This window comes from Vigna radiata, chromosome 1 (assembly GCF_000741045.1).
Source record: "Vigna radiata var. radiata cultivar VC1973A chromosome 1, Vradiata_ver6, whole genome shotgun sequence".
Taxonomy (NCBI): Eukaryota; Viridiplantae; Streptophyta; class Magnoliopsida; order Fabales; family Fabaceae; genus Vigna; species Vigna radiata.
Window position 1 is genome coordinate 20,866,135 of NC_028351.1, and position 15,010 is coordinate 20,881,144.

Here is a 15,010-nt window from a genome sequence, read left to right on the forward strand (position 1 = left end):
GATTATTTATTAACATATTCCAACATCTTCTTATATATATTTTACAAGGAATGTTCCTGCTAAATCTGAAAAAAGACTTAGGCCAAAAACATTCATTGTATATTGATCGTTTAGTGATAGTGTAGAGATAAAAGTAGTTACTCTCCACTATATTGCTTAAGGGTAATGGGGTACTGTTACTATCATTAGAGTTTATTTTTCTAAGTGGGCTCCAAGCCCTATATATAAACCAAAATATTAGCATCTTCCTGTACTACTCTAAATATAGAGATTCATTATCCTATATGGGCTACAACCCCCTACACTCACTTCTAGCACATAAGTTTAACAATGAATCATGACAAGTGATCTTTTAATACACATTGAATGCACTATTTAAAAATAAAATAATACTCAATTAAACCGTGAGGTAAATATGATAAAATATTTTAATATGAATTATTTAAAATAAATATTTTATATTTCTATGCATTAATTAATAAAATAATATTATTACACTCTTATCAATTAAAAGGATATTAAAATAACATTAATAAACATAATATCAGTTTTTACATGATAATACTTCTCCCACATATTAATTATCGTTAAAAACAAAAGATAATAAAATAAAATACATTATTATAATTTTCAATGGTTGCTAAAAGAAAAATAATATCTCGTTATCCACAAACACCATTGCAAAAATACTATATTGCATTGGTGGTTTAATATATACTACATCAATTTTAAAATTAATTAATGTAGATCCAGTTAATGTAATAAAATAAAATATTTTATATCCATTAACTTAAAATTGATTTAATATTTCAAAAAAACCCTGTTCATCCACGAAGCTATCCACAAGGCATTGTTTGTGAAGTTGTACCATCTCGGAATGGAAAATATAATTAAAATCATCACGACAATGTCTTTTTGTTGTTCGGATTCCCCGAAATATGATAATTTCTTTAAAATGATCATTGACTATTTATTTAATCTCTTGTGTCCTTCCCTAAATAAAAGATAATTAACTTTATCAACTTTTTAATGTGTCTCCTCTTCAACATTTAGAAGATTTTTTTTTTTTTAAAGAAACTTATGAACTATCTTATTGGCAGCATTACTAAATATTGTTATCAATCAAGATCAAAATAATACTAGTCATACATCATAATATATAAAAACAATTCTATATACAAAGATAAAATAATTGCTTAACATTAAAACCGTTTGATTTGAGAGATAATTAATTTAAAAACATCTCTTTTGATAATTAACATTAAATTATCTATAAATAATCTGAATGTTATTATGACGTGGTGCATAAGAGTCCATAACAAATGAAGAATTTGAAAATATTGACTTAGTAATGCTTTAGTCAAAGATTTATAAGCATGAAGTTTCGTCTTAACATCTGATCTGTACATAGTTAGAACAATTGCATGGTAGGTGTTTGCTTAAAGTCCATAGATTAATGTTTGATAGAGTGGGGTTTATGTGAAACTTTTGAGTCTCAAAACGAAGAAAATCAGAAAATTATGCTCGTGATATTATGCAGAGAATGAAAGAAAAAAGAGCCTACTCAGAAATTCTCTGACTCTCCAGGCGGCTACGTATTCTAATTGATCCCGCAACCAATCATTCATTTCCACGACCCCACGCTTTGTCTTGTCCTCATATTTGAAAACCACGAACCAGACCAATGAATCGACACGTAACCGTCTAAATTTCTTGCCTCAAAATTTTCTCCTGCAATTTATTTCCTTTCCCACGTTCAATTCTTCAACTCTGCAAAATCTCTCTCTCTCTCTCTCTCTATGGCATCTGCTGCTACTACACGTGTGACGCACTGTGAGCTGCGGCCGGCGAGACCGGCGGTTCGGGGAAGAGAACCGAGCGGTCCGGTTCAGGTGACGATCCCCAAACCGAAAGCGGTGGAGGCAGAAGGCACAAACGCGAACATCGTCTTGCAGCCACGGTTGTGTACTCTGAGATCGTACGGTTCGGATCGATTTGGTGTCATAAAGGCTCCCAGGGACGGTGGCGATGACGTCTCACCCTTCTTCGCCGCGCTTTCTGACTACATCGAGAGCTCTAAGAAGAGTCAAGATTTTGAGATCATATCTGGTCGTCTGGCAATGGTATATATAGTCAGCACATAAGGCTTATCTTTCAATTTTTCATGCTTCTAGGAAAAAAAAATAGAAAAAACAAAAAATTGTTACCAGCATTGTTGAGAGTGGGATTTGAACCCACGCCCTTTCGGACCAGAACCTTAATCTGGCGCCTTAGACCAACTCGGCCATCTCAACTGATGGTTATTATTTCAATAACATGTAAATAATACGTTTATTTGCATAATGATAACAGCTAAGTAGTGCATGCAGGTGAAACTGATTTGTTTTTGACAAAGTACTAGGTATGTTAATATGATGTGTTGGGTTTGGTGCAGATGGTGTTTGCAGGAACAGTGGCAATGGAAGTGGTGACAGGGAACTCTGTGTTCAGAAAGATGGATATTGAAGGAATCACTGAAGCGGGTGGGGTGTGTTTGGGTGCTGTAACTTCTGCAGCCCTGTTTGCATGGTTCTCCAGTGCCCGAAACAGAGTCGGTCGAATCTTCTCTGTCAGCTGCAACGCATTCATCGACTCCGTAATTGACCAAATCGTCGATGGTCTCTTCTATGAAGGAGACCCTACTGATTGGCCTGATCAACCCTGATCAAATATTTTCATTCTTACAATTTTACACATTTAATGTGTCTCAAAATCATAGACACAGTTAGAGGAAGATGTAATTCTAGTATCTAGAACTATTATATATATATATATATATATATATATAGAGAGAGAGAGAGAGAGAGAGAGAGAGAGAGAGAGAGAGAGAGAGAAAGGAATGGCATTTGTACTGGAAATAAATGATGCTGAAATATGTAAACTAGTATTTCTTAAGCATAGACATTGAAATGAAATGTGGTTTTATTAGCATGGGGTATATATATCATTCAAAATCTCTGATATGTGTCAAAAAGTAATGGGAAGCTGAATGTACGTTGATGATGAATAAGAAACAGCTTAAAATTGTAATTTGCGATTCAGAAATTTTGTTTACACTATAGACTGATGTATCCGCTCAGAAACCGTTTAACGTCGAACTATGCTGCATTTTCGATTGTCTCAATGCACTCCAATACGCTTGCCTTCTTTGCCATTGCTTCCATCAAGGCTTCATGAAGCACCTTGTTGTTTTTCAAGAGGGAAGCAGCAAATAGAACCTGCAAAACATGAGTTTTAGCATAAAAGGCACAATTTCTGGGTACATGTATTCTTAAAAATGAACAAACTGTAAACATGTATGTTAATAGAAAACATACAGCCCATCTTGTGAGATTTTGTTGCTGATCTTTGCTGAGTGGTGGCTTCGTTCTGTTAATAAATCTCTGCAAGGATAATATTTCTTCTTAGTACTATTATTAGTATAACATCACATGTCACAAAATAATAGAGATTTCTAACCTGTAGAGTGAAAAGATCAGCAGATTGACCAACCACCTTGTCATATGTTAAACCTTCTGCTGCCAGTCCAGCCATTGATACAACAGCTAATCTGATATGAACAAAGGGAGATTACAACTCTCAATTTCTTCAAGTGGTTACTGACTTTTTTTCTTAAACATTGTGTAAGAGCAATTAAAGGGGTCTGGTAAGTACCTATCTAGCTCTTTAGAATCAAGCTGACCGCTATAGATAAGCTTTTCAAGCCTCTCATCAATGAGATTGACATGTTCTTTCCCAATATCCAGTGAATAGTCCAAAATGGGTAAGCCAAGGAGATAAGCAACTAGAATGAAACAGAATATGAGTTAGAGCAAAGTCACATTCTTATGCTGTGTGCATATATATCAGCCAAAAAAAAGAGAAAGGGTAATACTCAAAAAGTGAGCTGCTTCATGTCTGGTAATCCTCTCTTGATAATCAGGAAAAAACGATGAGAAGCTGCTAATAGCAGCTTGGAGAAGCCTACACTAGCAACTTACAGCATTAGTGTAAAGCAAATTAATACTAAAGATGGGTAGCCATTGCTACTTGTAAACACAAATCTTAATTTATTTCTTACCCTGGTGATATGCTACCCACAGCCAAAACCACTAAGGAAATACTCCCAATCAAGTATGGAACAAAAAAACCCCAGTCCTACAAGAGTCACCATACATGATCAGAGATAGAAACAAAAGTCAAAATTGCTTGGTTGAGTGAAAGGAAAGTAGTAAGATGAAAATTACCAACAAAAGTATTTTCAACCAAATTTATGTCTGTTTATTTTAGTATATTTTTAATTTCTCATTTTAATGATTGATGGTAAGATAGTAGAACTAATATTGATAATGTAATTAATGTGATTCCTATCAATAATTATTTTGTAGTTTAAGTATTTTAAAATGTAATTATCAGTCTCTTACTGATTAGGTTAATATTGTCTTCCATTAATGACAGTGCGTAGGAAAGTAAATAATTGCTTAATCTTCAACATTGGTTGCTAAAGCTTTATACAATATCATTAAACAGACATACAGAGCAAAACACAAATGTGTTATTGATACCCCGGGAAGCTGCCCAGCCAGAACACCAAAAAATCCCGTTGTTCCAACCACAGTGAAAAGAAAAGCTGCCTGCATCATGAAAGATTTTTGTTTGGTTAAGAATGCCACAACCAACATCAAACATATGTCATGTTTTCAAGATGGAAAGTCTGTGATCAGAAACAACCAGTTTCCACATTTTCAAGTATGAGATATTTGCATATTACATATTAAGAAAAACACTGCTCGTGGCATTTGATTCTAAAAAATAAAGGTATTATGAAAAACTCACATCGTTTCTAACACTGGGAATTGCAAGGTTCTCTGCGTTTTTTATTCCTAGACTTGTCAGCTCTCGCAGTGATGTCTGGTACACAAAAATTGAACGGTGAAAAGTTGTATGGTGAGAGCTTAATGTTTAATTGGAGACTGACCGTACGACGTGAAACATATGGCTGAGAACTCCATTTCTTGGCCCAACCAACTTCACCTAGCTGATTAAGTGCCTCTTTAACAGAATCACTGTCTTTCTGCACAAACAAGAACACATCTCTTGAACAACCTATGAGGGAGATATGAATAATATTTTATTGCAGTGCACTATAACATTGTTCAGCTGGTATCTAGCATTTAACAAACATAGGTATTTTGCTAAGTATTACCCTTTGGAGTGAAAATCATTATAGATATTTGGTGCTAAACAAAGACCTTGGAAATGGCAGATTGGAGTGTGTTGAGGTCGACTCCAGGAGCAGCAGAGGAAGCTCTTGTCCATTTTGGGAGGTTGATCTTGAAACATCTTTCATGTTGATAATGGTAATAATAGGGTTTGGGAAGAAGGGGTGAGTAAGCCATGGTTGTCTCCCACATTATCCCTTTGCTATCTACTCTCTTTGTTTATTGGAGGGTGTAGTTTGCTGCAGATAAGTTAGTTGGTAGGACCAAGTAACAGATAAACAAAGAAAAAAATAAGCAGATTTTGTTGAGAGTGGGATTTGAACCCACGCCCTTTCGGACCAGAACCTTAATCTGGCGCCTTAGACCAACTCGGCCATCTCAACTTTGATGTTTATAAATCAATAACATTTATATATTAATAAATATTTTCTTTTAATATGATATCATTAGCTCGGATGATACATCATTGTGTATCATGTGTCTTTAATGTCTGAAGATTGTTAACTTGCTTACTCCTAAACGAAAAATCGACCAGCCGTCATTGGATTACCCAAATTAGGATCAGAACCACACAATCGAAGTTGTAAACTTTAGGTTAGGTTTGATCTTGGAGATATTTAAAATGAAAATATTTTTTTAACAACTTAATTTTAATAATTTTTTTTACATGCATAAGTGGTGATTTATGATTAATTTGTTTTAAATTTTTTTTGAAAATAAATTTAAATAGATTATTAAAGTAATGATACATTATTTATTGTAAAAAATTATGTGAGTGCAGCTTTACGACGTACAAAAACCTCGTTCGAGGATGACATACATATATTGATCAACTCAACTCGGATTACAATACTTTGTTTTCCAGTAAATATATACATATACATCAACAATAAAGGGAAACATATAAATTAAATACCGTTGCTATTGACAATCATATCATGCTAACTTGCTGACACAAATTACGCTTAAACAAGTGCCATGATGTATTACTTCTTTTTTTACCAAAGAGATACTGCACAACATGTAGATTAAGGTCAACAACTTGACCTTAATTGCAATCGTAAATTGCATAGAACAAAAATATGAACAATCGAATGAAGTTTGTGAGCAAAGCTGGCATTAGCATTCTGCATAACTGTCACCTTCTCCCTTCAAAAAGTTGTCAATTTGATCCAGTGCCTGCAAGATACAAACGGATATTAAAAGGCAAAATTCAGATTCAACTATAGCTCCCAGGAATTTTTCAGTTTGCCTGGAGCCAAGAAAATACAGATAGAAATTGCTCAAGACCTCAATTGCAATATCAGTTGGAGATAATTCCGACACATCTCTTTTTCCGAGTTTTATTGCTATATCTGGTACAAACAGAATATCAAATAATGTTATCATCTAAGAAGCATACACAGAACAATAAATACAAAGCATGTTTATTCTTTCCCAGATATTCTGGACAATTTCACATTTATTATTTCAAAATATTCGAGAAAGATTAAGTGACAAACTTTTTAACGAGACCCTGGCATTGGCGTTGGCGTATGATTCGCCTCTCTCTTCAAAAATAGCAGACAATCGCATAAAGGCCTGCATTTGAATTCCAAAGGGAAAAATTATTTGGAGGCAAATTTTTTTTAATACAAATTCCTACGATGAAAAGTTGGTCCAGCTTGAAAGCTTTAATACCTAAATTAATATGCTGTGTTTCGAAAAAAATAAAATAAAGTCATACTATGGAACATTAATAACTACCCGTGAATAAGGATCCCCTGCTTCATAGTGTAGAAGGGGGCGAGAATTAGTTCCTACAGCGGCAATTCTCCGTGCCAAGGCTTCCACCGGTACGTCCAACCAAACACTAACCCCCTTGTGCATATATTTCCTGGAAAGCCATTCACATGCAGATCCATATATACATGAGAAAATATTTAATTTGAAAGAGTAAAGTTTAAACTTTTCTCAGTAGTGAGTTAATTCTTATACCAATTAATGGGCCTTATAACAGCACCTCCACCAGTAGAAATAACAAGTTGACGCATCAGGGAAAGCTTCCGCAATACCTCAGTCTGAAATGGTAAACCAAGGAAAGGAAACGGCAAATGAAATAACAGGACCTCGACAATAATCTAGAACAATTCGTGATAGCAAAGTGTCCATGGAATTTAGAGAGGGTGGAAGAGAGAACTGTAGACAGGACATTGTAGAGAGAAAGATCTGGACAAAAAGCTTTCTTGTTTAGTACTTCGATTATGCAAAAGTCAAAACATTCATCTATGGACACTCTGTGGTACGTACAACAGAAGCTTTATCATACTCAGAATCGTGATTTCTAAGAATCATGATTCCTAAGATAACTAAAATATATTTACTTCATCACAAATATTCTTGGAAATATTTATGCGGGTTTTTTCGGAATTAAAGAGTAATATGATATTTTTACCAGATACCTTAATTATATACCACATTTAATATGAACAAGGAATTTTTACCTTTGTAAAACAATTTTTAGCTAAGGAAAGTTATCCCACCCACCTCCCACGGAAACGATTTTGTGGGGGACTTAGCCAAAAAGCATTCCCAGGAAACACGGTTTCCTGAAAAGGCTATTTTTAAAACAAATCAAACATACGAAACAAGCATTCTCAACCCAACTTCTGATTCCCATAAAACTAGAAACTATTCTCATATATACCAAACACCCCTAATAAGAGTAAGCGAGTGCAATTTCCTAAACGTTAATGTCTACTAATACTAAATGCATTTTAACATGGACTACGTGAGCAACACATAATTCAAACTCTGCTCCTCGTGCTAATGCTTTCTAAGCTTTAAGCTTGTTACAATTTTTTTTCCTTAAGTGAAAGAAAAATATTCCACTAAGCATAGTTGAAATGGAAACACGGGGCTGCAGGAGATGGAGAAGTGAGAATTGCTGGAAAGACAACACAGCAAGCCCTTGGAACATATCCAAGTTCATCGTGAACTAAAAACACATCCAATCAACTGAAGTGTAAAATGAAATAAACCAAACATATGACCAAACTCCAAATCACAGATGGGGGATGGTGGAGTTTTGTTTGAGGTGACAGGTGGAGATTTACTCAGACGAAAATTGACTCAACTGGAGGCTGAGACCAGCTGTTACATATCACTGGACAATGTTGCCAGAATAGCTTAACAGGATAGAAAAGGCAAATGGGAAAAAGGTGGAAAATAGAGAAGAAAGCTACTGGAAGGAGGGGAGAAAGCTATACAAAATCAGAACACTTCCATATTTTCAAAATAAGGCAGCAGATTTGTTCCCGAACAGGTTAAAGTAGAACAGGGTATAGCTCAATAGTGGCGCACAGAAGTGGCATGCAACAATAAATGAGCTATCTCACCATCGAAAACCTTGAGAATAATTACTTCAATATAAAGGTGATCATAAGAATCCCTGTCCAACTAGGATTTTTTCAAGATGGTCATATACTAAATGTGGGCCCCTTCTCTTAGTAGGGACTTGAACAGTGATTCTCTGCTTTGCGAATGAATAACCCCTTCCACAAGATCTGATATCTATTAGATTAAAATTAAGTGCTTTTAGTCTCTAATGAAGGACTACAAACACATTGCTAAATGTAAGAATTAAGAAAGAAAAAGAATAGGGAACAAAATGAAAAGCCATATTTTTATTGTTCAAGGACTAAAAAAATATAAGAGCCTATTTTCTATTACCCAATTAAAACAGTTAAACACCACCGCAAGCTTATAATATGAAGATACGAGATCATTAAGATGACGATGAGATTAAAGAAATAGGAAAATCTAAAAGTTAAAACAACTAACAAACTCTCTGAAGTCTGGACACTGAAGAATGACAAGTGAAAAATGGTGTTTTTAAACTGACCTCCTTATTACGAAAGAAAGGCTCACCATGGTGCTTGAAAATATCAGCTACAGAGTTTCCTCCAACCTCCTCCTCCACCAGTGTATCACTACAAATTACAAACCCATAAGCACAAGAAATAGAAAAAATATTTGGCAAGACCTCTGATGTGGTCATGAAACAGAGTAATTGTATTGTGAAAGAACATGTACATTGCAGTATAAGGATCTGAGCAGAAACATTGTACACCAGAGTAAACCATACTCCCCAGCTTAACCATGACCCACCCTGTTTTCATCTATTGAATTCAATCAAACGTATATACATTTTTTAAATGTTCTAAGTTCCCTCAGATATTAATTGAATATTGAAGCTCGTATACTGAAATATAATGAAATAATTGCACAAATAAAAATAACAGAGCTGCTATACATACAAAAGATCATTCTTCTGTGCTCTATTGGCCCATTGGTATTCAATTACTCATGATTTACTTGTTATTAAACGCATTTTCTCTCCACGGAGAAAAGATGAAGAATTAACAAACTAACCTGTCACAAAATGAATAACCAAGTACTTGCGACATTATCTTCCCCACAGTGGTTTTCCCAGAGCCCATCATTCCTGCTTGTCAAATTCAAAGCAAGTTTAATGACAAAATAAACACACCATGTAAGGCACAAGAAGTGAAGAAAGAAACTGACCAACAAGATATATACAGCGTCCATTTAAATATGGTTGGATCTCTTGCGATCTATTCTGCAATTTTATTGATTCGAGTCAGCAAATAGATACTCAAAGATGCAACAAATTGACCTAATACTAATTTATGATGTTTTTCCTAGCTATTAACCAGACTGAATTTTCTCAATGAATTAAACATGACAAACAGCGTCAATGCATTATGCTTTTACCTTTAGAATCAATTCTTCGTCAAGAGGAGAACGAACACGTCCAGATTCCAATATTGAAGCTAAGAGAACAACATGACAACATAAGATGTAAATAATCAAAACATACAGCACTTGTTTTATTCAGAAACAAACAAGATCCAATGTAGGCATATTATATACTACATCTATCTGGATGCAAGCTAAAAGTGCTTTTAAGATATTCTCCATTGGAAACATTGAGTTATTTTCAGTAGAGAAACTCTCAAAATACTTTCTAGCTTTGTATCCAAACAGCCTCTGCATTTAAGAAGATGTGATTTAATACTTTTTATCAACCAAACAATAGAAACGGAAATGTAATTCAATAAGCAGATAATAAAAGCTGGCTCAAAACTGGAGCTGGGAATGCTAGTATTATCTTTTCATAATCACATAACTTTTTTTCAATATAGATATTACTGGAAAAGCAAAAACAAAACCTTAATCTATGTTTATGTACATAATTGGAACACGAAAAAAGAATGGACTGGACAGAACATCTAGAATTTAATCAGAACGTACTTTAATCTAAAAGTCGTTTGCGCTATTGCATAATCATAGATTGACATACAATTAAAAATCACTTTTGTAGTAGTTACTTTAAAATCGTCTCTAAAATTATTCTAATAAGTTGATAGTGTCAGCACTTTTCTGTGACAATAACAAAAAAAAAAGCATATCCCACCAGGTGAAGGAAAATTACATGGATGCCACACCATATTCCGCAAGGTGAAAGACGAAAATTTCACATAAATTATTTATCACATATCTCTCTCACCATCCCCCTCAAAATCAAATTAAACTCAAAAACTGATGGGAATGTACTCCGGAGGCAGATTCAGAATATTCCGCACATGGACAGATCGTTGTTTCCAATCCATTAACAATTCACAAGTACGGTTCATTTCTTCGTTGTACCTTCTTTACGCAATTACTAATCCTTCTTTTCAACATTCCTTTCAGCAATTTTTTAAGAGAGAGAGAGAAACGACCCTTCAATTCAAGAACAAAAGCGAGTGGAATGCAGCAATGGCGCAATCCAATAGAATTAAAAAGGAAAAATCATGAAAAGGTGATCCGTTTAATAGGCAACCTGAAACGTTGTCGTAAGAAGAAGAAACCTCCAGCGCGGTTGTTCTGCGGCGCGTCACGGTTGAAGACAACCTGGTGGAAACAAAAAGCCGAATCCTCTGCGGTTCTGGAGACATACCCAAACGACCAGCTCTGGGTCTTCTCCCAATCTTTTCATGCTGAACCACCGCTGAAAGTTGTAACCCACGTGCAGCTTTCACGTCCATTGCTGAAACGACACAGTTTTCCCCTCGATTACGATGCAAGATAGCCGAAACCACAGAACCAAAATCCAGAGGAAGTGAAGGAGAAGAAGTGCAGAGAGAGAGAGAGAAAATGGAACAATAGAGTCTAATTGAAATGTAGGCTGAGTGTAATGTTAATTTATAATTATAATAAGTGTTATATTAATTTATAATTATAATAAGTATAATATTAATTAATAATTATAATAAAATGGAGTTACGTGAGTCAGAGTTGGAAAATGGATGATCGTGGACTGAAATGCTATATTTCACATTCTTTTTCTTTTTGCATAATTCCCTCACATTCTCTTTAAATCAATAAGTTTATCATATTTTTTAATCAATGATACCGTTATTTATTTAATTATAAATAGAATTTACATGGATTTTATTTATTTTCAATGCAAATGATATGCATCAAATAGTTCGAACACATTAATTAAATAATTTTTCCCTTTTCAATACGATGATGGATGGTAGGTGGATTCGTGGTTGGTTTGGTGCACGTGTCTTTTTCAGAGTCACATATGACAAAATACATTTCGCCTTTTTTTCTCTTTCATTTAATTATTTATCAGAAATACTAGTTTTCCAATAAAGGAATGTTAGGTATTATTATGAGTTTAACTTTTTCTTTAATTTAATTATATTATTATTAGTAATAATAGTATACTTTATTTTGTAGTTTTTGTATTTAAAAGTAATCTATTTATTTTTTTAATAATATATTTAAACAATAATAGTTCCGTAAATTTAAATATCAAGAGTTCAGAAATTAAAAAAAGAAAAACTCAGTAGTATACCAACTAAGAGTGACAAGATTTTAGTATAGGATTAAAAATATATAATTGATACAATTATAGCAACTAATCTTTTTTACTTATTTATAAGAAAAATTGCAAATACAGTTTAGAGATTGAAACTAATGAAAAGACTGGTAGTTATCAAATAAAATGATAATAATAATAACAGCAAAATTCTCGTTTGAATAAATGTTGTTGCTTGTTATAAAAGCATTTTTAAGCTAAAATATTATCTGGTTTAAGTCTAAAACGTTTTTAAGAAATTATTATTTATTATTATAGAGCACGTTCTGCAAAACTTTATACAAACGTTGTTTAAATTATTGTTTAAAAAAGGTTGTGTTGAAAAAAATAATATTTTATTGTTTTTATTATTATCTATTGTTATGAAAAATAAAATAAAATAATGGAAATGTGATGTGATAGCAAAGAGTAGTACGAGTTCACCTACCATGTCTGAGTGGTTGGTGGATGGGAGGGAGTACTAAATAGACTCCTGTGTCGTGTGTTGCAGACTTCATTCGTTTCTTTCAAACAAATAAATAATAAAAGCTTTATGTTTTAAATAATTATTTTATTGCTAAATATTATCCCATGGTGTTTAATACTCCTTTTATCATTTTTGTTTTGCATTTTTTTATTCGCGTTCATAAAGGATAAAGTGTCAAGTTATTCTTTATATCATATCAACGGTTGATTTACATGTATACTTTTTTAAACATATATACATACATGTATATAGTTTTCAATCACTTTTTTTTTTATTATTTAGCTTCTTGTAATTTTTATATATTTTAATTGTTTACTAACATTATTTAAATATTGAGTTGTATGTGAAATGATTTTCTTTTAAATTCTATATATATATATACCAAACATCAATTTCACACATACATCCAATTCAATATAATTTAATTGGAGTTCTTGTTTTTATATTATTCTCTAATTTCATAAAACATATAGTCATTATAGATGAATACCACAATTATAACTAACAATATGTCAGAGAAAAATTAAATTATGCTACTTCAAAATTTAAACACAAATCATAAGAATAATACATTTTTTCAAAAATTCACACATCATACTTAGATCATATCAAATGTTTAAAGAATATATTACACACACAAAGACACTGATATTTCTTTCATATATATAATTAGGAATTTGACTTAACTTTTTCAAGAAGAGTGTATTGAGTAAAATTTGAGGCATTACACCTATCATTACTCATTCACTCTCACATCTCAAAAGTTATAGCTATATCATGTTCCGGTCACATTCCAATTCATAAAATGACAGGATAAAATCTATATCTATGAGTATGATCTCTTATCAAAACTTTAAATAAAAATTTCTTACAACTCTCATAACTGGGTATCTTCCTCTATGAGTTCCATGCCAGCAAAGTCAATATAATCTCATTTCAATCTGTCATTTATACACTTCACATACCATACAATAATATTTCTACCATGAGAATCACTACATTCACAATCCATATAATTCATACTAATCATACTACACAATATAAGAATTAAAGCTATACTTATGAGTTTAGGAAAGTATATTCTCACTCAGCAAATCTCCACTAAAGTGAGACTCGCCCAACAACTACATCACTCACTAATGAAAGCATATCATTAATGTTGTTTGTTTTCATGTAAAAATTCTCACTAAGCGACTTGCAACGCTTAGTACGAACGTACTGAGACTCAATTTCTTAAAATTCGCCTAGTGAACATCCGTTCATCCAATGAGTCACACATACACCTCGCACTAAAAAATTTCTTCGCTTAGTGAACCAACTTCTCGACATCACCATGGGTTAGCTCACCTACCGGGTAAAAATGTTGGAACTCTTTGGAATGCAAATCATGCATTCTTACTTATCGAGTCACATGTTCACTATTAAGTATGCATAGGTTCTGATAAATTGTTTTCCTAATCAATATATCTAATTTACTGCTAAATTTTCAAATGAAAACAGACACACATATTAATTAGAGATGTCAAAAAATATTGTATGCATAGATATTTGTGAATAAAATCTGCAACATATAAAAAATGAATATTATAAATAAATACCAACAGGTGTGAGTATTTTTTATACTCACATGCTAATGAGGCGGGTACGAGTCCATATTTTATAGAACATAAGTTAAGTGAACATATGACCATGATCATAATTAAACAAATATTCATTTTGAATTAATTTGAAGTACAATATAGACTTTATAGAACACAAGTAAACTCACTCTCTTTTCAAATAAAATAATGTAGATATTTACATTTCTCTTACATGATTTCTCATCATCAAACAAATAAACGTTTGAATAAAAAACTAAAAAAAAAATCTTAAAAATAATTGTAGAAATATAATAAATTTTTATAAAAGAAAAATCGATTATTATAAAACTATGAGCCTTGTAATAATAAAATAATTAAATACTATTTTCTAAAAAGCTATATTTACTATTTTTTTACTCTCAAAAGTCCTTAAATTATATAAAATAATTAAATGTTTATAAATATATTATTGATATAATAAATGTTTAATACATATTTTGGTCCATTTTTTTGGGGTTTGTTCAAAGTGGTCATCCCTTTTTTAAAAAGTTCAACAAAGTCATACTTTTTACAAAAACTGTGCAAGTTAGTCTTTTTTGCTAACGACGTTAATTCTGCTAACGGCAGAGCTGCCAGCTGACAAATATTTGATGACTTATACAAATAAAATTCGTTTTAGTCCTTATATTGGTTTAAGAATGTTCATTGTGGTCCTCGTATTGGTTTAAAAATTTTTATTGTGATTCCCTTTTAATACATGTTAAAGATTTCACGCGTGATCTAGTAA

At 32.6% G+C, this 15,010-nt stretch overlaps 3 protein-coding genes and 2 non-coding genes across 5 annotated transcripts; 1 reads left to right on the forward strand and 4 right to left on the reverse strand.

Moving 5' to 3' along the window:
* The first annotated feature begins 1,363 nt into the window (after positions 1-1,363).
* LOC106772243 (stress enhanced protein 2, chloroplastic) lies at positions 1,364-2,967 on the forward strand. The gene is made up of 2 exons (XM_014658515.2): positions 1,364-2,123; positions 2,435-2,967. Exons 1-2 carry the CDS (start codon positions 1,800-1,802, stop codon positions 2,702-2,704), a joined length of 594 nt encoding a protein of 197 aa, XP_014514001.1. The 5' UTR covers positions 1,364-1,799; the 3' UTR covers positions 2,705-2,967.
* On the reverse strand, positions 2,214-2,294 carry TRNAL-AAG. Its single transcript has one exon. It is a non-coding gene; the product is annotated as a tRNA-Leu (tRNA).
* LOC106772231 lies at positions 2,944-5,502 on the reverse strand. Its single transcript, XM_014658484.2, has 10 exons — positions 5,271-5,502; positions 4,997-5,092; positions 4,855-4,929; positions 4,584-4,652; positions 4,100-4,176; positions 3,914-4,002; positions 3,694-3,823; positions 3,499-3,589; positions 3,357-3,422; positions 2,944-3,257 (listed from the first exon to the last, which is right to left on the reverse strand). Exons 1-10 carry the CDS (start codon positions 5,430-5,432, stop codon positions 3,138-3,140), a joined length of 975 nt encoding a protein of 324 aa, XP_014513970.1. The 5' UTR covers positions 5,433-5,502; the 3' UTR covers positions 2,944-3,137.
* A 40-nt stretch (positions 5,503-5,542) lies between these two features.
* On the reverse strand, positions 5,543-5,623 carry TRNAL-AAG. The gene has a single exon. It is a non-coding gene; the product is annotated as a tRNA-Leu (tRNA).
* A 408-nt stretch (positions 5,624-6,031) lies between these two features.
* LOC106759786 (shikimate kinase 1, chloroplastic-like) lies at positions 6,032-11,474 on the reverse strand. Its single transcript, XM_014643501.2, has 10 exons — positions 11,128-11,474; positions 10,017-10,075; positions 9,807-9,861; positions 9,654-9,726; positions 9,124-9,211; positions 7,218-7,300; positions 6,987-7,116; positions 6,743-6,821; positions 6,531-6,595; positions 6,032-6,419 (listed from the first exon to the last, which is right to left on the reverse strand). The coding sequence occupies exons 1-10, from the start codon at positions 11,330-11,332 to the stop codon at positions 6,360-6,362; spliced, it is 897 nt and encodes a 298-aa protein (XP_014498987.1). The 5' UTR covers positions 11,333-11,474; the 3' UTR covers positions 6,032-6,359.
* Positions 11,475-15,010: the final 3,536 nt, after the last annotated feature.